The sequence below is a fragment of the Chiloscyllium plagiosum genome, unplaced genomic scaffold, assembly GCF_037043375.1.
Source record: "Chiloscyllium plagiosum isolate Xiang-an unplaced genomic scaffold, Cpla_swu_hap1 HiC_scaffold_28, whole genome shotgun sequence".
NCBI classification, from domain to species: domain Eukaryota; kingdom Metazoa; phylum Chordata; class Chondrichthyes; order Orectolobiformes; family Hemiscylliidae; genus Chiloscyllium; species Chiloscyllium plagiosum.
In genome coordinates this window covers 6,208,139-6,230,960 of record NW_028270166.1, presented here as the reverse complement: position 1 = coordinate 6,230,960, position 22,822 = coordinate 6,208,139, and the positions used below count along the sequence as shown (strand labels likewise).

The window sequence follows — 22,822 nt, the reverse complement described above, 5'->3', positions numbered from 1 at the left end:
CAACCACACTACTGTCGGTCTGGACACAAGGAGGTCAAACTGGTTAAGGATAGCAAATTCGTTCCCGAAAGGACATTGGTGAACCATATGGGTTTTTAAAAAAATGATAAGTGACAGTGGTTAAAAGGTTGACATTAGACTAGCTTTTCATTGCAGATTTTATGGAATTCAAATTTCATTCTCTGCCAAGGTGGGATTCAAAATTATACCTCGAGAACATTAGCCTAGGGGTCTGGATTACTAGTCAGATAACATTAGCATTATAATACTGCTTCTCCCCGTATAACGTATTATTATGTCTTTGAAGACTATAACTTCTCAAATCCAGTACTTAAGAAATGCCACAATTTGATCAATAACCCCAATTTTAGGATCCCTGACCCAGTCTCTACAGCTCTAATCAATCAGCAAAATTTTGCACTCAAGAATTACAACTCTAACAAAATACTAACAAGTGCTTACTTCAGAATAGGACTATAAACCTTAATTGTTTTCCCTCTACAGGTGTTGCCAGAGTTTCTCCAGCAATTTATTTTTGTTTCAGATCTCCAGCATCTGCAGTTCTTTATCTTAACTATAACTCTACCTTGGGTTTCTAGAAGATTATGTACCACCTCCTCCAGTCCCACCAAGTAGATGAACTCATTATTTGCAGCACTGGGTAGGAAGTTCAGCTCAGGGGCTGGTGGTTTGGGGGGTGGGATTTCCAGCAATGTCTTCTCCAGCTGCTTCCGGAGAGCAAGCTTAGCTGCTGCCTGCCGACTAGCTGGTGAGTCATTGGAATTCATGACTGACGACACTGTATTGGTGTTGGCATTTGACTGAGCCGAATTCAATGCTGAAGCTTTCATCGTACTCGATGCCTGCAAAACAATGCGAGAGATTAGACTCCTTGGCTAAAATTGAGAAATGACAAACATTTTTTCCCTTAAGCACCTCAATATTATCTTTTCTCCTATCAAGTACATGGATTTTTCCTGCAGCCTAGTTCTAAAAGCATCATTAACCCCTCTACTACTAAGCACAAATATTTAAAGATTCATGCATTCATTTACAGACCTGGGCAATACTCTCCTTGTTGCATCCTTTAAGAAACAGTGTGTTTATGGCCATGTAAAAAAAGTCTAAAAGTAGCACTCAATGAAATGAATCAACTGTGTTCAACTGAAACTTTAGAGGAGTCACTAAATGGATGTGCTACCAGCAACTCCAATGGTTATCCCCAAGTATTCTCGAGAAGCTGCCAACTTGCACCATGTATGTTTTCATTATGAAAGTACCTGACCCAGTGGTGTTGAATGAACAGTTTACATGTCCAAGCAGCAATGCCATGTGATTTAGAAGGGAACTTGCAGCTGGTGCTATTTCTATTTTTCATGTACAAACCCTTGCCCAGCAAACCAATGAACAGATATTGGGTAGGTCATCACACATGCTAAGTCCTTAATGCTCCTCAGGCCTGCATTTTCCAGGAGTGGGGCTAAGGACAGTTGTTGAGAAAACAACTCATTTTCTCATTGCTTGGCACCAGAGTTAACTCTGACATTGTGCTATTCCTCCCACTAAATGATCAACAAATGACCTGGAAACCTCAGGTGGTTACTAAAAAGATTTCTATATGGTGCACAGGTTTATAAAACTTCAGTGTATTAGATATAGCATTACATGGATTGAGGTCGTACAAGGTTAATGAAAATACAATGGAGAAAAAATAACCTCACATCAAATCACAATGCCTGAAGCTCTGGCTGCAAGACACAATAGGGCTTGTTAATTCCAATCTATTTCTCAGTGAACTGGGCACTACACAATAAATAGTCTATTTTCCAGAAACAATTATAAGAAACAGTCAATTACAGCAACTTTAAAATTACTCAGTGAATCCCTGGTGGCTGAATGGGCAAAGACATCCCTGAGACACACACACAGCTACAAGGACCACTTGAGAATACTGTCCAGCCTCAGTTATTTGACTTCAACCAGGAGTGCTATTTCCTTCAACTGAACTGAAGATTCAGAGATTGGTTAAAGCCATGTTGCCTATATTTTCAATCTGAAGCATTTGAGGCAAGAGGAGGATTAGACTTGGCTATGACCTCTTCTGAAATTAACTGGACGAGTGGGAAATATACTGGTGTGAGAACCTGAAGTGGCACCCTGATGAAACTTGCAGTATTGTTCTGAAGGAGAGGCAGAAGGGATGAAACATAAGAAATATGTGAACTAGGCCATTCTGGCCCTCAACCTTGCTTCACCATTCAAGTAAATCATAGATGATCATTCACGTTCATGTCACTTTTCTGCATCATTTCCATTTATAGTCATAGGAATCTTAGAGATGTACAGCATGGTAACAGACCCTTCATTCCAACTCATCTATGCCGACCAGATATCCTGTTTGCCAGCATTTGGCCCATATCCCTTTAATCCCTTCCCATTCATGTACCCATCCAGATGCCTTTTAAATGCTGCAGTTGATCCACCACTTCCTCTGACAGCTCATCCAATACCTTCTGCGTGAAAAAGTTGCCCATCAGGTAATTTTAAAATCTTTCCCCTCTCACCCTAAACCTATGCCCTCTAGTTCTGGACTCCCCTACCCCTGGTACTTCGACTGTTCACTGTATCCGTGTGCCTCGTGACTATATATCCCTTGATGCCTTTAGTATCTATCAATCTCTCTCTGCTATGAACTTAGTGCATGACCGAACTTCCACAGCCCTCTAGGATACAACAATTCAATGACCTACCACGTGAAGTGATTCTGTAGTAATTCCACTTGTAATAAAGGCCGACAAGTCATCTGCCTTCCTAACTGTTTATTGTACCTACTAGTTCGCATGCAATGACTTATGAATGAAGACATCTTGGCCTTTGGGAAATCAACACTTCCCAATCTCTGCATCTCCATGCTTCCTAGTGAAGTGGATAATCCTACACTTATCCACATTATATTCAATCTGCAATGTTTTGCCTTATCAGTCAGTTGGGTAAAATTATCAAGGGATATGGAGAAGGGGCAGATAAATGGTTTCAGGGCTGATCATAAATGTTTCTCAAACTAGATTCTGAGACTTTGCAGAGAGCTCATAACGCAGGACCAACCTAACCATCCAGTACACTGAAGTCCAAACTGAGTGACTGAGTGGTGGGCAGAAGTATGTTCTGATCCATTCATGACTCCTCAGATATCAAAAGTCACCTCCAAATACAACAAGATCCATACAATAATCAGGATTGGGCTGACAAGTGACAAGTAACATTTATGTTACAAAAGCGTCAAACAATAACCAACAAGAGAAAATCTAACTATTATCCCTTGATGTTTACTGAATCATCAGTGAATCCCCCAATATCAACATCCTTTTTTGGGGGGCTGCAGGAGTGGGCTGGTGCCTTACCATTGACCATACAATAAACCTTGCTCGCCATATAAATACTGTGGCCACAAAAACAAGTCCGTGACTAGGAATCTGACAAAGAGCAACTGAACTACTCACTCTCCAAAGCCTGTCCACCATGTTCAAGGAACAAATCAGGGGTGTGCTAGACTATTCCCCACTTGCCAGGATGGCTGCAGCTCCAGAAACTCTGAAGAAGTTTGACAATATCCAAAGGAAAGCAACCCAATTGGCTGTTACTACAACCATAAACATTTATTCCCACCATCACTGATGATCAGTAGCTGCAGTGTGCACCATCAATGGCAGAGGTCACCAACATTTTGATTGCTTGTGACTGGTGGCTCATCACCTGCCAATTGAATAGTCTGCCAATTGCAAATTGGATTCAAGGCAAGTGATTCCATTTGCTGCCACAAGCTGGGTTGACAACAGAGGGCAGTCACCACCAACAGTAGCCAGAGAAACTTCACAGAGTGAAGCAGAGTCTACAGGAAGCTGTGTCTTGTAAGCTTGGAAAGTTGAGCTACCAGAGAGTCAGGAAACTTTGCAAAAGCAAGGAGACTAGGATGACCCGAGTGGTCTTTTATCAATGTGATATATCGGTAGACACAAGCGACACTGCCTAATTGCCCATGGTTGAATCATATTTGAAGACTTCACCATTGTTGCTCTGAAATCCACAACCAATGGAGTAATATGCACAATGAAGTCAAGAAGTATTTTGCAAAACAAAAGATGAGCCATTGGGGAAGGTAGTGGCAAAGATAGATGACAACACATCAACAATGGTCAGGTGTCATGCTGGCTTCAATGCACCAAGTATATACTGATTTCCTTCCTTTCCTGAACTACTACTGTATAATTCAACAACAGATAATTTGTGCTAGATAATCGGTTTTGATCATGTTATGTCTCCTGTTATTGGAATTATTAATTTAATTCCTGCAAAAGTCAAACACCACCTAAAGTTCAAGACGTTACCTGATTATGGAAATCTTTTGACGCACATTGAAAGCCAATAGCTTAGCAGAAGGAAAATACTGTATTGATTTATTTCATTTTTATTGAAAATCAAACCTTTCATGGAGTCAAGGAACAAAGATACCACTCAATTATCAAACATTGCATGGCTACTTAATTTGATGTTTTTAACAGATATGACCGAAAAATTAAACTCTTAGAACAGTTAGTTACAAAGAGAATCAGAAGACAACAGCTGACATGATTACTGCAGTGAAAGATTTCATGTCAAAACGATACCTTCTGGCATAGCAAGTCAAGAAAAGGCTAGTTAAACACTTTCCTTCTGTGGTCTAAGTAAGGATAGGATTGTGGACATTAACAAGTACATTGGTCAGAGTTCAGCAATAGATTGAATGATGAGCAACTGGAGCCCAGCCTGGTATTTATTTCAAAATTCTTCATGGAAGCGGATGTTAGTGACATTTCTGAACAAATCAGTTTGCTGTTTAATCTTGACTATCACTTTGGAAATGGAAGTGGTCAGCCTTCAAAATGACCTTGCTTTGCTTTGATTTCAAATGAATCTGCCATAAATCTCCTGCCTAACGAGTACCTGCATGACTCCATCAGTTGCCCTCTCAGGATACACACCAGACTATGCAGCACTGGTGGGCAGTCTGCAGTGTCAAGTTTTACATTGAAATAAAGATAAAGATCAATTTTTCTTTGTTTCAAATATATATTTTGTAATTCAATTGCAATAGTTAAATATGTACCCTTATCAATTAATTTGCCTTATATGCTTTAGCATCTTGTGATATTTTCCATTAATCAGAAGTAACTCTCATTCATAAAAAGATTGATGACCCCTGATCTTCAATGGAAGAATATGAGAACTAGGAGCAGGAGTAGGCCATTCAGCCCCTCAAGCCTGCTCTGCCATTTATCACAATCATCACTGATCTCATCTCAGCCTTAACTCCACTTTCTTGTCCACTCTCCATAACCCTTCAATCTATTATGAATTCAATTCAAAATTTATCTCAAGATTTACTAATTGTCCTGGTATCCATTCTGAGGTAAGAATTCCATAGATAAGGTGCTCTTTGTAAATTCACCGAGGATCCATAGACAATATCTTCTAAACCCAAAACCACGACCTTTAGGAAGAACAAAGGCAAAAAGATATATGGAAACTGTGACCGGTAAGCTCTTCACCAGCCCCCACACCATCCTGGCTTGGAAATACATTGTTGTTCCTTCAGTGTCACTGGGTCAAAGTCTTGGAAATCTCTCTCTAATGGCATGTCGGTGTATCTACACCAAACGGACTTGCAATGTCTCTAGAAGGCAGCTTGTCACCTTCCCATGGACAATAAACGCAGGCTCAGCCAGCATGTTCACTCTCCTAAAAGAATAAAAAAATCCTCCTGTGCTTTTGCTCCCCACCATCTCTGCTAACCTGCTTCTAGTGCTTCCTCCAGGGTCCTGCCAAAGATAGACAGACTCTGCAGTGAGAAATAATCACCTTCATCTCACCGATATCTGTAAGAAAATACCTGTTTTCTTAAAGGCATTATTAAAACACTCTTTTACATGCAACGTTTTCACATGTGTGATATAGTACTATAGTTTACAAAGGAAGATTCTGAGATTAATACCATTAAAAATGACACAAAAACGATAACCGATTCTCTGGAAGAAATATTGAACAAATTCAAGGGTCAAAATGGAGATTAACATTCTTGTGGGAGGGAGCTTTACTCTGCAGTTTTCTTTAGATGTACCTAACTTGCTAACACAGTGAAACAAAACTGGTACTGTACCATTCCAAAAGTAACATTGTTAAGTACAACATTCCCATATCAGATTGGATAGTAATTACCAAGTCTGATTGCTCAGGGTTTACCCATCTCCAATTTATTTCATTTTGTATGTGGATTTCAAAAGCCATGGAACCCTTCAATTCTCTCAGTGCTCCTTCCCTTCCTCCAAATCTGAGTTTCAAAATGCAGATGCCCATCACCCATCCTTGCTTCACATAGGGCCCAGTTTGAGATCTATGAGACTGAGATCTATGAGATTGAGATCCAGCCTCTATTGACAGCTTACCTGTGGAATGTTGACGAGCAGGCTGGTGTTGGGGACATTGGCCACACGGATTAGTCCCTGCTGAAGAATCCTCTGGCCCTGCATCTGCACGGAGCTCGGCACCGAAGCCCGTGGGGCCAGGAGCAGGGGTGGTGGAGCGGTGCTGGCATGTGGCCTGATGGCGTGGATTTGCTGGGGAGAAACAGACATTGGCTAACAGAATGGGAACAGCGATGGATGAAATGGCATGACCAGGATAGGGGAAATGAAAGCAAGGCAGACAAGAAAAGGAAGATGTTACTCAGGATGCCTAATTGTTATATCACACTACAGTGCAGTTGTACAGATACAAGTAACGTGCTCACAGCTGGAGCAGCACTTTGCATCAAGGGAAATCTCCAATATTGTACAATTTCCACTGTATGAAGCAGATTTCAAAAGATAGGATGTCAGCAAAGCATGCAAAACCAAAGTAAAAACTTGAGGATCAGGAGCAAAGCGACGTATATCTATGGACAATAAGGCAGAAAGAGAAGAGGGCACAACGTATTTGCAGCACATACTTCCCTGCTTCCTACATAAGATATAAAAATTATTTAAAACCTTTACATGCAAGTACATTTGTCATTTTATTAATTCAACAACCACAGATTAAAGAACCACTACGTACAAATGCTTGTCATAAATAACTGTGCACCATGACAGCGATAACAGCACCTCAGGACAAAAATACAGCAGTGCTCAGGGTGTTCAAAATCATCTCACAAACCCCGAGCACATGGCTGAAGAGATTAACCCCATCAAACCATGTGAGAGATTATTCAAAGGAGATTTACACTTCTGTACTGTAGTAAGATTTTCTGCCTGAACACTACACAAATACAAAGTCAATAATTGATTAAATTATGCTTTACAGATCATGGTGCTTGGGAAAACTTTTTGCCATTTGGTGTCTTTAAAATGCTAGTAGTCATACCAAAGACATGATTGCGACATTCCAAAAGTCGCTTTGAAGTACTGTTCTATACTAACTAAAGCCTAAATAGCACAGACATTAAGATTAATTTGCATTTAGGGAGAGAGAAATTATAACAAAAGCAAAGAACAGCAGATATTGGATCAGAAAAAAAGCAAAAACAATTTTCCAACAATTTATCTTTTTGAGAGAGAAATGATAATTCCACTGAAAGAGCATGAACACAGGCTTGATAGCTGTATGGTCTCCCTTTATACTGAAATTAACATTTTGTTTTAACGATATCCTTCTCAAATATGAATAAAACAGACAAGGCTGCGCTTAACACTTGTCCAATGTTGCCAGAGGGCACAGAGACAATTCTATGTACTCTGAGTGACATGCGGGACCTTCTGTAACAATCTGGCCATTTGTGTTTACTGCTGAAAATGTGTTGCTGGAAAAGCGCAGCAGGTCAGGCAGCATCCAAGGAGCAGGAGAATAGACGTTTCGGGCATGAGCCGTTCTTCAGGAATGATTTGTGTTTACTACCCAAGCTACTGAGGGACCAAGCAAAGTTGGTCCTTAAATAAGGAGGCTTCATAACAAATCATGTTAAAAAGCATCGCTGAGTTCATTTTGACCCTCATCAACTTGCTGTAAGCAAATTGTAGAGGGCTAATTCCCCCAAGTACAGTTATTAATTGATTGAAGCACTTAACCGATCCTTCAGTCTAACTTGTCCATGCTAAACCAGATTTCTCAAACTAAACTAGTCCTACTTGCCACGTTTGGCCTACAACTCTAGTTATTGGTGGATCTAATTGTATAAAGGAGATGAACTATCACAATTGCCAAGTTCACCTGCCCTAAATCAGATGTCAGATTCATTTCTGTACTGAAGCCCATGCAAAACAAAATAAAGCTGGGTATTTTTGTGGCTACTCCTGTATTCAGTAACCTGGAAAATACTCAGTGATCCTGAAGGCCAGCTGCTTACCTGTGCTCCTCTCACTAATGGTGGCATTGCTATCTGAGAGTTCTGCTGGGATCCAGGTTTTGAGGTTCCCTGTTGACCACCACGAATCAGAGGTGGTGGAATTACTGTACCCATTGTACGGGCAGCGGTTACCTGAAAGACAGAGATGTGCGTGTTTAGAAATATTTTTGTATTACAAGAAACAAATGACATCACTCCCTCTCATCAAATTTCTCTATTCCCTATTGCCAAAGCCTGGTAGGATTTAATTCAAATGGGTACTTTCAATCTCTGCATTCTGCCAAATGGCCTTTACACAGTTATCAGACTTGACAGCAAATGCCAGCAAATCCAGACCCAATCATGCCCCAATCTCAACTGTAATTTAGAAGTCACTACAATAGACAACAAACAAAAGCTGGAATGACTCAGCAGCATCTGTGCAGAGAAAAAAATATTTCAGGCTAATGATGTTCACCGTGTTGAAGAAATACTCAGTACTCATTTTCAAAGTTGAGGGAAAGGACATAATTCCAAAGCACAAAGAAGAAAGTAAAATGACTTCAGTAGATATCTCAAGGACCAATGCTTTCAACTCCAAACCACTAAAAGAAATAGATGAGAAGACGGTAGATGCTTTAAGTCAAAATTGTCCAATGCCCTCTTGATACAGGATTTTTTTTTGGATTGAAACATTGCAAATGACACTCAAATGCTGAAGGAGGAAGGGAGAAGGAAATAAGATAATTACAGATCTGACAACTCATTATCTGCTGCAGGCTACTTCTAAATGACATCTTCAATGCCCTTCAATCAACTTTTTTCCTTATGAGAAGCTATATGAACTAAAACTTCAACACCCACATCCTGCCAAGCCAAACCACACTTGCCATTATCCTTGTGACTTCCATAAATTCGCCCAATGAAAACTAACATTCATGATCACTATTCTTATTAAAATTCACTACAAAACCTTGCATAACTCTTCCTCCTCAGAAGTGCAGAGTGAGATTGGTGTAAGCCAACGGGAAGGGAGCTTACCAGTACCGATACAAGTTGTGAAACTGAGTTACGTAAATCTGGAAATTTGTGAATCAGCAAGCAAAGGAAAAAAAATGACCATGAGATTGTCAGATTGTCTGAAAAGCCAAACTTGCCCACTAATATTCTTAAGGCAAGAATTGATGGACTTGGACTTCTGGATTTGGTAACTTTGGTCTAAACTATGAGATTAGCTCAATGCCCTGTGAAGTGGTCTGGCAAACCACTTAGTTGCTTTAAAGAAAAACTTTGAAGAAGGAAATCTATTTTGATTACATTCCCAAGGTAAATAGGGATAGGCAGTTTGTCAATAGCCACATCCTACCCTTCAGCTACAATTAGCAAGATTGAGAAACTGGTGCCCAGCTCACAAAGCATTGCACAAATGTCACCACATGCATCTATATGAAGGACAACATCGTGATTGTACATGTAAAATGTTTTGAATTGTAAAATTAGGAATGCATTGCGTTTCCAGCTTTCTCACCTCCTTTTGTGAAGGTGCTGATATTTCTGATAATTCTCCAATGGCTCCTGGAACACAGCTGGCCCTAGAAAAGTGAAGCAAAAGGCTGTTTCACTGTGGAGGGCACCAGCGATGCCACTGATTGTGTAGGAGTCTCTGGACAGAAGTTGGAATTGAAAGGCGATGATCAAGAGTAGCATTCTGCATAGATTTACCACAAACTGGTTTCTGTGGCTTAGTTAACTATCTGAGACTGCTCAAACTGTCACCACAGCTCCAGACTTGTGACCAGCACTGCACCAAATTTCAAAGTATTCCCTCCAAACACAACTTTAGGTGATACATTAAAATCTACAAAGCAATCACATATCAGGAGCCTTCCAAAAATCAAAATGCCTCAAAAATAAGGCACATTTTTGAGGTGAAACTTCAGATATGGGTATCCTCAGTGAGACTCTACTGGAGTCAGAGTCAGAGGTGTACAACATGGAAACAGACCCTTCAATCCAACTCGTCCATGCCGACCAGATATCCTAAATTCATCTAGTCCCATTTAGCAGCATTTGGCCCATAACCGTCTAAACCGTTCCTATTCATTTACTCATCCAGATACCTTTTAAATGTTGTATCAGCCTCCACCACTTCCTCTGGTAGCTCATTCCATACACGCACCACCCTCTGTGTGAAAAAGTTGTCCCTTAGGTCCCTTTTGAATTTTCCCCTCTCATCCTAAACCTATGCCCTCGCGTTCTGGACTCCTCCACTGGGGACAAGACCTTGTCTATTTACCCTATCCATGTCCCTCATGATTTTTATAAACCTCTATAAGGTCACCCCTCAGCCTCCAACACGCTAGGGAAAACAGCCCCAGCCTATTCAGCCTCTCCCTATAGCTCAAATTCTCCAACCCTGGCAACATCCTTGTAAATCTTTTCTGAACCCTTTCAAGTTTCTCAACATCCTTCCAATAGGAAGGAGACAAGAATTGCACGCAATATTCCAATCACTTCACTAGCTTCCCACAGAGTTCTATGGTACACCTGATCAGATCCTAGGGATTTAACCATTTATGTGTTTTAAGACATCCAGCACCACCTCCTCTGTAATATGTCATTTTTCAAGACGTTACCATCTATTTCCCCACAATCTATAACTTCCATGTCCTTCTCCACATTAAATGTCCTGTACAGCTGCAACATGACCAACTCCTACACTCAATGCTCTGTCCAATAAAGGAAAACTTACCAAATGCCTTCTTCACTTTCCTATCTACCTGCAAATTCACTTTCAAGGAGTTATGAAACTGCACTCCAAGGTCTCTTCGTTCAGCAACACTTCCTACGACCTTACCATTAAATGTATAGTTCCTGCTCTGATTTGCTTTTCCAAAAAGCAACACCTCACATTTATCTAAATTAAACTCCACCTGACATTCCTCAGCCCATTAGCCCACCTGATTAAGATCCTATTGTACTCTCAGGTAACCCTCTTCGCTGTCCACTACACCTCCAATTTTGGTGTCATCTGCAAACTTACTGACTATACCTCTAATGCTCGCATCCAAATCATTTATGTAGGTGACACAAAGTACAGAACCCAGCACCGAGCCTTGAGGCACTCCACTGGTCACAGGCCTCCAGTCTGAAAAACAACACTCCACCACCACTCTCTGTCTTCTACCTTTGAGCCAGTTCTGTATCCAAATGACTAGTTCTCCCTGTATTCCATGAGATCTAAACTTGCTAACAGGTCTACCATGAGGAACCTTGTCGAGCGCCTTACTGAAGTCCACCGGTCTGCACTCATCAATCCTCTTCGTTACTTCTACGAAAAACTCAAGTTTGTGAGACATGATTTCCCATGCACAAAGCCATGTTGACTATCCCTAATCAGTCCTTGCCTTTCCAAATACATGTACATCCTGTCCCTCAGGATTCCCTCCAACAACTTGCCCACACTGATGTCAGGCTCACCGGTCTATAGTTCCCTGGCTTTTCTTTACCACCCTTCTTAAACAGTGGCACCACGTTAGCCAACCTCCAGTCTTCCGGCACCTCACCTGTGACTATCGATGATACAAATATCTCAGCAAGGGGCCCAGCAATCACTTCCCTAGCTTCCCACAGAGTTCTAGGGTACACCTGATCAGTTCCTGGGGATTTAACCACTTTTATGAGTTTTAAGACATCCAGCACCACCTCTTCTGTAACATGGACATTTTTCAAGATGTCACCATCTATTTCCCTACATTTTATATCTTCCATATCCTTTTCCACAGTAAATACTGACGCAAAATTTAGCATCGCTCGTTTAGCATCGCTCCTATCTCCTGCGGTTCCACACATCAGCTGCCTTATTGAACTTTGAGGGGGCCCTCTTCTCTCCCTAGTTACCGTTTTGTTTTTAATGTATTTATAAAAGCCCTTTGAATTCTCCTTAGCCCTATTTGGTAAAGTTATCTCATGTCCCCTTAGGCCCTCCTGATTTCCCTCTTAAGTATACCCCTATTGCCTTTACACTCTTCCAAGAATTCACTCAATCTCTCCTGTCTATACCTGACATATAACTTCCCCCTTTTTCTTAACCAAATCCTCAATTTGTTTAATCATCCAGCATTCCCTATACCTACCAGCCTTCCCTTTCACCCTAACAGGAATATGCTGTCTCTGGACCCTTGTTACCTCAGTTTTGATGGCTTCCCATTTTCCAGCTGTCCCTTTACCGGTAAACGTTTGCCCCCAATTAACGTTTGAAAGTTCTTGCCTAATACTGTCAAATTTGGCCTTTCTCAATTTAGAACTTCAACTTTTAGATCCAGTCTACTCTTTTCCGTCGTTAATTTAAAATGAATAGAATTATTGTCGCTCGACCCAAAGTCCTCCCCCACCACTGACACCTCAGTCACCTGCCCTTCCTTATTTCCCAAGAGTAAGTCAAGTTTTGATCTTTCTCTAGTACGTACATCCACATACTGAATCAGAAAATTTTCTTGTACACACCTAATAAATTTCTCTCCATCTAAACCCTTAACACCATGACAGTCCCAGTTCTTTTTGGAAAGTTAAAATCCTCTACTATAACCACCTCTACTATATCTTACAGAGAGCTGAGATCTCCTTACAAGTTCGTTTCTCAATTTTCCACTGACTGTTGGGGTGGGGGAGACCATAATATAATCCCAATAAGGTGATCATGCCTTCCTTATTTCTCAGTTCCACCCAAATAACTTCCCTGGATGAATTCCCAGAAATATCCTCCCTAAGTACAGCCATAATGCTATCCCTTATCAAAAAGGCCACACCCCCTTCTCTCTCCCCACACCCCACCTCCCCCCAATCCTCCCTATAGTATTTGTACCATGGAATATTAAGCTGCCAGTCCTATCTATCCCTGAGCCACATCTCTGTAATTGCTATGATATCCCAATCCCATGTTCCGAATCATGCCAAGTTCATATGCCTTCCCTGTTAGGCCTCTTGCATTGAAGTAAATGCAGTTTAATTTACAGTTGCACCTTGTTCTCTGCTTTGTTCCCGCCTGCCCTGACTATTCATCCCGCTCCTTTTCCCGACTATACCAGTCTCAGATTGAACTCTTTCCTCACTATTTCCCTGGATCCCAACGCCTCACCTTACTTCCTTAAATACTCCTGAGCAGCTTTAATTTCCTTGCCAATATATTAGTTTCCTTCTAATTCAGGTGTAATCTGCCCTTCTTGTATAAGTGATTTCTACCCCACAAAGATTCCAATGATCCAAAAAAATGAGAACTCTTCTCCCCCTGCACCAACTCCTCAGTCACGCATTCATCTGCTTTATCCTCCTATTCCTATCCTCACTCGCTCGTAGCACGGAATTTCACGTTTTATCCCTAATATTTATAATGATATTTGGGCAGCACTGTTGGCTGATGTAGCACCAGCCACTCTTCATCTGCAGGTCTGCGAGGCAGTCTCCACTTCCATATTACAATTCTATATCAATATAATAATATTCTGTAACTTCCTCAACTTTCATTTGAGCTAATTCAGCTACTTAGCTCTCAGTCAGCTTGCTGAATCTCGATTATAGAAGAATTACTGAACATTTTTTTTGGATTGTCCAGATATCCAGAGTTTTAAATAGTCAAATATCTGTTTGTGGTGCCAGATGGACTGCAGATGGCCTTTGATTAGCCATTGCTGAAATCACTGCACATGAATGAAAAATTCCTTGAACTTTATCCGTCAATTGTTTTGCCCCAAGAACTTCATTTGGCAGTTCTGTAACTACTGGAGAAACTAATAGTTTCACTGGCCAAATCATTCTCAGGAGTAAGTCAAGTCCCCCAACAGGTAAACTTTGGACAACCATCACCAATTTATCTTCACAATCATTTACAACAAGGGGTAAGACGCTGATTCCTGTGTGAGTGTCAGCGTATATCAGATGCGTGTTTATTTTTCCTTATTGGTTTTAAAATCTGATATTTAGGTGTACTAGGAACATCATCCATCATTGTGTTTGCTTGAAGTGACCGGATGTTCAGAGGTTTGAACAATATTGTGGTATTCTTCTTTACTCAGAGTAGTAGGGGCATGGAACACCCTGCCTGCAACAGTCGTAGACTTGCCAACTTTAAGGGCATTTCAATGGTCAGTGGATAGACATATGGATGAGAATGGAATAGTGTACGTTAGATGGGCTTCAAATTGGTTTCACAGGTCGGCGCAACATTGAGGGCTGAAAGGCCTGTACTGCGCAGTAATGTTCTATGATGTTCTATTCTCCACCACCAAGGTACTATTTGCCTCAGATGTGTCAGTTATTGTTCAGTCCTCAGGTATATCCACTTCTCTACTTAGCATAGTTATTTGTGGATCTACATTCATGTTGTCTCTGGCACATTCAGTCTGCTTGCCAAGAGTTGATGTGCATTATTTCTCCAAACTACATTACTTAAAGTTTTTGTGCTATTAACTCAACTGCAGATTTATAGGAAGTAAAACTCTTTGTCCTTACTTAATCTTTCTCTATAGGCACTGTACAAGTAAATTGCGGGAAGAGAGTAGCGAGGGAAAGAGTAGGGCCTACTAGGGATCAAAGTGGCAAACTGCGTGTGGATCAGAAACACATAGGTAAGATTTTAAATGAATCCAAAATTTGTCTCAAGAAACTACCTTCATGGACCAACAACAGCCTTTCTTTACCATCACAATCCATAGGAACATCTTCAGAAAGCATAGTAACAAACTTCATGAGCTCTGTCACCCTGTTCTACATTAGCGACATCCAATTTACTTTTGCCCAGACTCATCTGGTCAGCTAGCTTTTCAAAATAATTAAACAATGCATAGACATCTCTTTCAACAAACTCCAGGAGAGCTTCTGTACATTTAAACAGCTACCACTGTCTTGGGTTTGATCATTTTGGAAACTTCATTCGAGTCCAGAGCATCTGCCCTTTGTTCAGTTCCAATCTTTTAAGCCAATATTCCTTTTCTTGGTACCTTGCTCTTCTTTTTCCCTTTGCAATTCTCTCTCTCGCTGTTTCTTATTACTCACATGACATGCACTCTTTTTCTCCTCTCCCAAATTCAAGTTTTCTCGTTTCCAATTCTCTTTCCTGTTTATTAAAAACAAAATCTGTTCTATTTCAAGGTTCTTCATCAACAATTGAATTCTAGCTAATTGAAGTGAATTATCAACCTATTACCTCTTCCAACTGTAAGTGCTGCACTAATACATCAATTTAATCTGCTTTCTTAGCCTCAACTTTTAATTCTCGCGCAATTTTGCTGTCAACACTATTAGTCTAACCTTGGTTAATTTTTGAAAATCCAAAATTGCAACAACTGAACAGTATTTTGGTTTCATAAGCTTCTCTAAACCCACAAGAAACCTGGTGTTCTTCCTTTTATCCTTTTCTATTATCATGACACCACTTCCAATTTTATGTTATGGAGGTTGGAGGAGTGCACGGTCTCTCATTTCACCATTGTCACAATGTATATTTAAATATATTTTAATACTTACTGAAGTGGTGAAAGACATACTTTATGTTAGGCCCAGAATAAAAAAAATCATTAATCAGGGTTCTCCGATAAACAACAAAATTATTGACTAATTATAAAAGACTTCTTTAATAAAAGTGAAAGCCTCTAAACAGAGCTCAGATAAAATATTTATCATTTTAAAATACCAGAAACATTCCAATTCCAAGCAAAAAGAAAAACAGACTTTCTCTAGACAAATTAAATTTGCCCAAATACTTGTTAATTCTTACAGAATAAGCGAATGAGATTCAAAGCGTTCCAGGGTGCTTTTCAGTTAGGCCTGTGGGTATACTTAGGCCACGAGGTACATACGGTTGTCACTAGAATCACTGCAAAGGTAGTTTGTTCAGACATTGACGAGAAGTCATCTTCGACAAGTGTCTCAGGGAGTACAGCTGTTTCAGGTTTTCTGTTCTCACATGGAATTGTCAAGAGGGTTTCTCGGGAAGGTGGCATAGACTGAGCTGGGTGCCTTACATCTTTATAAGTTATGACTCAGGTGAACTCCAAACAATATTAAAATAGTCACAACTTCTGACAGCCATAAACTCAAACATGTGACTTCTAAGTCCAAGCTTTTAACTGACTATCTGACTTCCAGCAAACAAATCAAGCAGTTAGGTTAAGTCATGTGACTTCTAGTAAATGTCATTTTTAAAAAATGCCCCTTCAGTGACTTTTTTGTTTAAAAAAGGACAGCTTCAGCTATCTCCTCAGCAATTCAAATAAACTAAAGCTCATAATCCTTTAGACAGGAGTGTGACAAAAACAAAATCAATAATGGAAGTTCCTTTGAACAACAATTCACGCAGGCAGTTTTCACTACTTTACAGAAGTACTAGTGACAATGCCCCTTATATTCTATCAAAAATGGGATTTAAGACTGTAAGTTAGCTTTAAGATTCTGATGACTGCATTCTTTCCATTTGATGGTAGCCATAATGTGAAATTGTCAGTGTTGCACTGGGGTGGAGAAATTCAGAAATCACAAGATGCCAGGTCATACACCAACAGGTTTGTCTGAAATCGTCAGGTGCTCCTGATGAAGGAGCAGCACTCTGAAGGCCTGTGATTTCAAACAAACCTGTTGGACTATAATGTGGTGTGTGATTTCTGACTCTTTCTACTGGGGAAGTATATCCTTGTAAAGCTCTGTGTAAATGCCAATATCTTGCAACAGCAAATACTGATTTGAATTACACAAAGTTCCACTTTTAGAAAAATCCAAGTCGTCTTGGATTGCCCTGACAAAAAATTCCTAAGCTCCTAATATTCAACCAAGACTAACCTTGCTTCCTTTTTCCACCCATCCCCTCCCTTCACCTTTTTGATGCTTGACCCACACAGAGTCTGGCAAGGTCCCAGTTGCTACACTGACCTGGAAGTTGGGCTTGCCAGCGGGAACATGCAGCGTTCCCCGGACCAGCGGGGGTGGGGTGGCCATGGCAGTGCCTGTCGAGACAGCAGGCTGGGAAGAGAATAGTGAAAAGAAGCACAAATACACATGAGAAAGCTGAGGAACAAAAGGGCACAAAGCAAACATATATTGCTCATTTGAAGAGATATTCTGTTGTAAAAACCCAGATTAACCAGCCTGACAAATAAACAATTAAGGTCAATTGCTCATTTAAAACTCAGCCAACTGCTTATAACACAAATAGGAATTGTACCATCTTCATAGATCCTCAGGGGTATCATCTGGCTCTGGAGGACAACATATACTGTAATCTAATTTTGATACAACCTCCAAATGTAAAACAGTTTACAGTCTTCAGCAGAGTATCACCCAGACTGTATGTAAAAAATTGATCTTGAGTTAATGAATTCAAGGTTTCCATTAATTTACTCAATTGACAACTAACCCGAGGCCCTGGAGAAGATTCAGGAATGAGCAGGTGTCCAAGAAATCCCTGCTTTGCCTGGTTCAGTTGGTCAACTCTCTGTGGGTAATGGTCACTCAACAGTGACTCTTAGTTATCAGCTTGAGCATGAAAAGCCCTCTTCTCACCCAGAGATAATGTTTTCTTTCAAATAAAAGAAATCAACCAAAAGAAAGTGAAGTTCATGATTTCAAACTGATGGATGACGCACATCCAAAAGATAGAAAAAGGTCACCGAACAAGTACTTCAACTTTACTCCACCCACCGGACGGTCAAGTCTTGACCACCAGTTGCATCAACTACATGAATGGTATTGATTCCGGGTAGTGAATAAACAGTAAAAAAGGAAAACTCGTGGTCAATTTGCACGGGCAGGAAGTTCCCAATCAAATTTTTTCCCCAAAAAATCATGCTGCTCGAGTTACCATGAAGAAAATGCCATCGCTCTCCTCACTCAGGTATGGAACAATTGCCTCATTAAGGGAACCATTAAAACATTCCAACTTATCTACAATCATTTTAAACCTCACTGGGAACACAGAAAGCAAAAGGATTCTGCTAATTCAAACAGGATTGGACAGGTGGCATTTTATTTTAGGTGGCTTTATTTAAGTTTTAGTCAAAGATGAAACATCTAAATTATGTTGCTTGCACTATCCACACTGAGCTTTTATAATGTAGTCCTTACAACAGGAATGGATAAATTTTATGGTTTTCGAACAAGATATCTCTTCAAATATTTCAATTGCAGCCTAAGCAAGTCATGGTAAAGTTCATAACAGTAGCAAAGAGGAAGAGAACTAAGTTGAGCGATTAACCATTTGAACAGAGCGCCCTCTGGGCTTTTACATTAGGTGCTCCACAATGTAACATGCAAAAAGTTTAAGCCTCCTCTAAGATTCAGAAGCAGTGAATTTCCCATTTCCCTCACCTTTCACAAGTTCTCTACCTTTTCTCCACTGGTCTTCTGTAAGTTCTGAGCCTTTAAGGGGTACTGGGAATAAGGACAAGAAACATGCAGCAGCCATTCTGACATAGAGCGCCTTGGCATCCAGAACTGCCACGTTATAGCGTTAAAACTGAGCCTAACCTGTCCTCATTTATTTCTTATCCTGGTTGGGGTGAGGAGGGCAGCCATCAGGTGTAGGAGCCTTGATCGATCATCTAACTGTAATGTGAGGGGCATCCAAACTATTTTGCAGGATCACCCCCTTATTTCCATCAACTCAATGAACCGAGGCCAGAAATCTATCACAGGACATTCATGCCTGTACAGATGGCCATATCTCTTAACAACAACTCTTCGAGTGGCTGTATTTACATTTCAAAGGTAGCGATTTATGCTGAGATTTTTGCTAGGCAACAGTATTGAGTATTTTGTGATCAAGATGAACAAAAGCTTGAGAGGCTAAAAAGCATGCTCCTTCCTCCTAATCCTGCATCCCCACACTGCAGCAGCATTGTGCTGTTCTTCTGTATGATATAAAGCAGCTGCAATACCAAGTCGTGGCTGCTAGGGGGCAGCTAATCACCAGCATCGAATCCAATCCTGCAGGTGGACCAATCCACCCCTGAACTTGATCTTGGAGAGATTATCCAAAAGCAAGCATCATAGAGATCTTGCAAGTGTGTCTCCTCAAAATAAGGAAGGTTGGTTCTTCTGTGATAAACAAATATATTATAAGGTGCAATAAGACATTAGAATTGAAACAAAAGAATCTAGAAATACATTTCAAATCTATAGTCTGCAATAAGGCAGGATGGAAGAATCATATTATTGCTTCTATGAACAGGCCACGTATGCCCCTTCAGAATCCTATTTAAGAACGGCCAATTAAACTGACCTTCCAGAATTCATCGCACCACGTAGGCTGTGATGATAGAAGACAAGTTATTTGTCTTTTCTACATTGAATATTTTTAGGAGTGAATTTACTTACTCATTGTGGCCCCAAACTTTAGCATAGACAACTGCTTCCAGAAATTCAACCAAGGAAGGCATCACAATCCAATCTTATTAAACCCGGTCACGCATATTTTCCATCAGAAATCATCGGATAGTAACCACACACACGCAAGCTGGGGTAGCAGGAGACGACAGTACCATGGCTAATTTTCTATGGTTGGTCTGCTATCGAACATAAAGCACTCAGGGAAAACAGAGGATCACTGCAGTGACCAAACCAAGATCGGTTAATTTGTGGCGCACTCTGAAGTGTCACATTACAGTTAATAACCAATGGCACTTCACGTTAGGCACAAGCAAAAATCAGGAGGACATAAGCATAGAAAATCTTCATTTAACAAACCAAGACTGAAATTAGAGATGAAATAGAAATAAGAAAGGCCAGCCTTTAACATTCCTTTAATGTAGTTTAAAACCTAAAGGAACTAGGATTGGTGGGGGGTAGAGAGCACATGCGTGATCATAGTTTTAAATTCAGGACCACAATATTCATTGAACAATGAAATTAAACAAACCCACCTAACAAGCAACTGAGGCTTTCCAAAGGGAAAGGGAATTGGATCTTTCTCTTGGCTGTGGGAAAGGACAGGTGAGTGGCATTGATGAATTGCCCTTTCAGAAGGCCAGCGCAGACACAAGGGTCAAAGTATTCTTCGATGCTACAATCACTGATACAAGCAACCTGTATCATATTGCATTACATAGAACATACAGCACAGAAGCACACTCGGACCATATCTTTGTCTGCTTTGGTGTCTGTACTCTATGTGGATTATCAATTAGACTATCTACAGCATTCGAGCCTTTTAGGTATCTTTCTGTTCCCTTCTCCTTACTGTACTTGTCCAGTTTTCTTCTGGAAGAATTTAAGCTACTTACTAAACAGCAAACTCCATATTTGTGGAAGCCACATACAGCTACTCCAGGTTCTTTTAGCTATTGCACATGGCTGTGTTTTAATGTTTTTCTTGGCTTATGCTGTGTTAACAAATATTCCATTGTATTCAGTGACAGCATTTAAAAACATGGCATCAATGGGAGGGACAGGAGAGAGGAGAACAACAGAACTGATACCTTCGGGATGGTAGCTTCCTTTTGAATTTGGCTCTGCCGAAGTTTCTTGAGTAGGACGAGTTTGGCTTCCTCCAGCCGTAGCTCTTCCTTTAACTGCTTAATCATTCTCTCTCGCTCCTCTGGTGTGCTCTTCTGAAAGAAAAGGTCCAGTATTAAATAAAAGTAACCTGTCAATTCTCTTCCATCTCCTCCCTTGTCCACTCTTGTAAAAACAAATACTGTTCCATAGGCATTGGTCAATTTGCCAAAACAGCTGATGAGCAAGCTGAGTTGGTCACATATTTTTGTACACTTCCACTTTGGTTCCTTGTAGCATGCAACACTTCCAGCTAGAAAGTCTAGAAGAGATAATTTTCTCAGATTATGCCAGTGTTTGACGTCTGGTCAATAGCTGCTCACTATGGTTCTGCTGAAACAGGATAACACCTTACCTCTTAACCCTACACTTATCTGGCTTCATTATATTGGAATATGCATTCACAGGTGCCAGGCTACCATTTCGAGCTTTCCATTCGCATCAATCTTCTAGACCAGATTCTTCAAGCTATTTGGCCACTGGGGAATCAATGATATCTGCCCCCATGTGCATTCAATTTCTGCACAATATATGGTTTTCCATTACTGGGCATTTGATGACAAGGGGTTGAATCCCATTTCCAATCCCAGGCATTGATATGAACCACAACAATGAGATTCTGAGTAACCCAGTACAAGTCAGGAACTGAATGCTCAGCAATTCCAGTGTTCAGCACTGCATGAGCCATGATTTGATTTGCTTTTGAGAAATAGTAAAAAGGAGGGTGCCTCAGTTAAACAAAATATAAATTTTATTATAGAATGTCAAAAACAAAGGAAATAACAGAAGAAGGAACGAGGCAAAAATGATGATAAACAAATTTAATGTTTCTAAAGGTGAATGTTGAAATGCAAATGGATAAGCTGCAAAGTGCTAACAATTGCAAAAAGTGTTTTCTTCTTTGAACCAAGGCTTTCTAGCAGAAACTGTATTTGGGAAAGAACTAGAATATTATTTGGAATCCATGAATGGCATGGGAATGAAAGTAAAGTTACATTTGTTCCAAAATTATATTAACAGTATGAACAAAAACTATAACAAGGAAGCAGAATCAAAGCATTGCAGAAAGCCAGCTGACCAAATGTTCCCAATTTCTTTCTTTGAAATCGCTATTCAGTTCATCTCAGGAGCTTTAAAATAAAATTGCACGTAAACACTATTTTTTAAAATTAAACTAAAATTATTGGTTTTGATGATTGTTCCGCCTCACCATAATATCATCTCTATTTGCGTTTCTTCCCGGTTCCTTTGAGAGCCCATTCATCCTGGGACTTGAGGCTTCATTGTCAGAGAGGATGATGATATCTGGTGATGGTGCACGCTTTCCCTTCTTCATTTCACTGTAAGAGATTGGGCTAGAGATTGAACAAGGCAAGAGAAGGTATTGAAAATGATACAGTCCAAGCATTTAAGTCTCCAGGCAGGGAGGACAATGTTTTGCCTCATGTCAAAATAACCCAAGATGCTTTGTTACCTTTACATAAGGTGCCCCCTCTCCAATACAAAATACAGCTGAGAGAGAAAAGTGAACTTGACCCAACTAGTCCATGCTGATGTCCGTACTCCCACATGCTATTCCGCTCAACTACTCCCAGGTCAGCAAGCTCTACATTTCTACTATACTCTAGGTAACAAAGTTGCTCCCAAAATTTTTATATGGTTTATGTAATCTTTATGGTTTTATTAGCACAGGGAATTGCTAGTGTCACACCTGTGCTTACAAATACAACCAGAATCATTTGCTCGGCAGGTTGTAATTTTTTTGGGGAGGGGTGGTGATGGCAGTGGAGAAAGACAGTAAGGATGAGGCAAAAAAATAGATACCCATACAGGGTGATGAGAAGGGATTCTTTACAACTGAATTTTGAAGAATAAATGGGCATTTGTTGATCC

General features: G+C 40.4%; 1 protein-coding gene across 12 annotated transcripts in view; it reads right to left on the bottom strand.

Annotated features, from left to right (window-relative positions):
• Positions 1 to 22,822, bottom strand: part of gatad2ab (GATA zinc finger domain containing 2Ab) — a 146,196-nt gene that overhangs the window by 15,075 nt on the left and 108,299 nt on the right. For 8 of the 12 annotated variants that reach the window (XM_087975934.1, XM_087975933.1, XM_087975929.1 and 5 more), the window contains 6 exons: positions 22,140 to 22,269; positions 20,854 to 20,985; positions 17,312 to 17,401; positions 8,414 to 8,545; positions 6,480 to 6,671; positions 587 to 863 (listed from right to left, as the gene is read on the bottom strand). In XM_087975934.1, coding sequence (XP_087832060.1) covers positions 587 to 863; positions 6,480 to 6,671; positions 8,414 to 8,545; positions 17,312 to 17,401; positions 20,854 to 20,985; positions 22,140 to 22,269 — 953 coding nt within the window. The remainder of the gene's footprint in view (positions 1 to 586; positions 864 to 6,479; positions 6,672 to 8,413; positions 8,546 to 17,311; positions 17,402 to 20,853; positions 20,986 to 22,139; positions 22,270 to 22,822) is intronic. The other 4 variants (XM_087975931.1, XM_087975930.1, XM_087975938.1 and 1 more) reach the window with 4 other exon arrangements.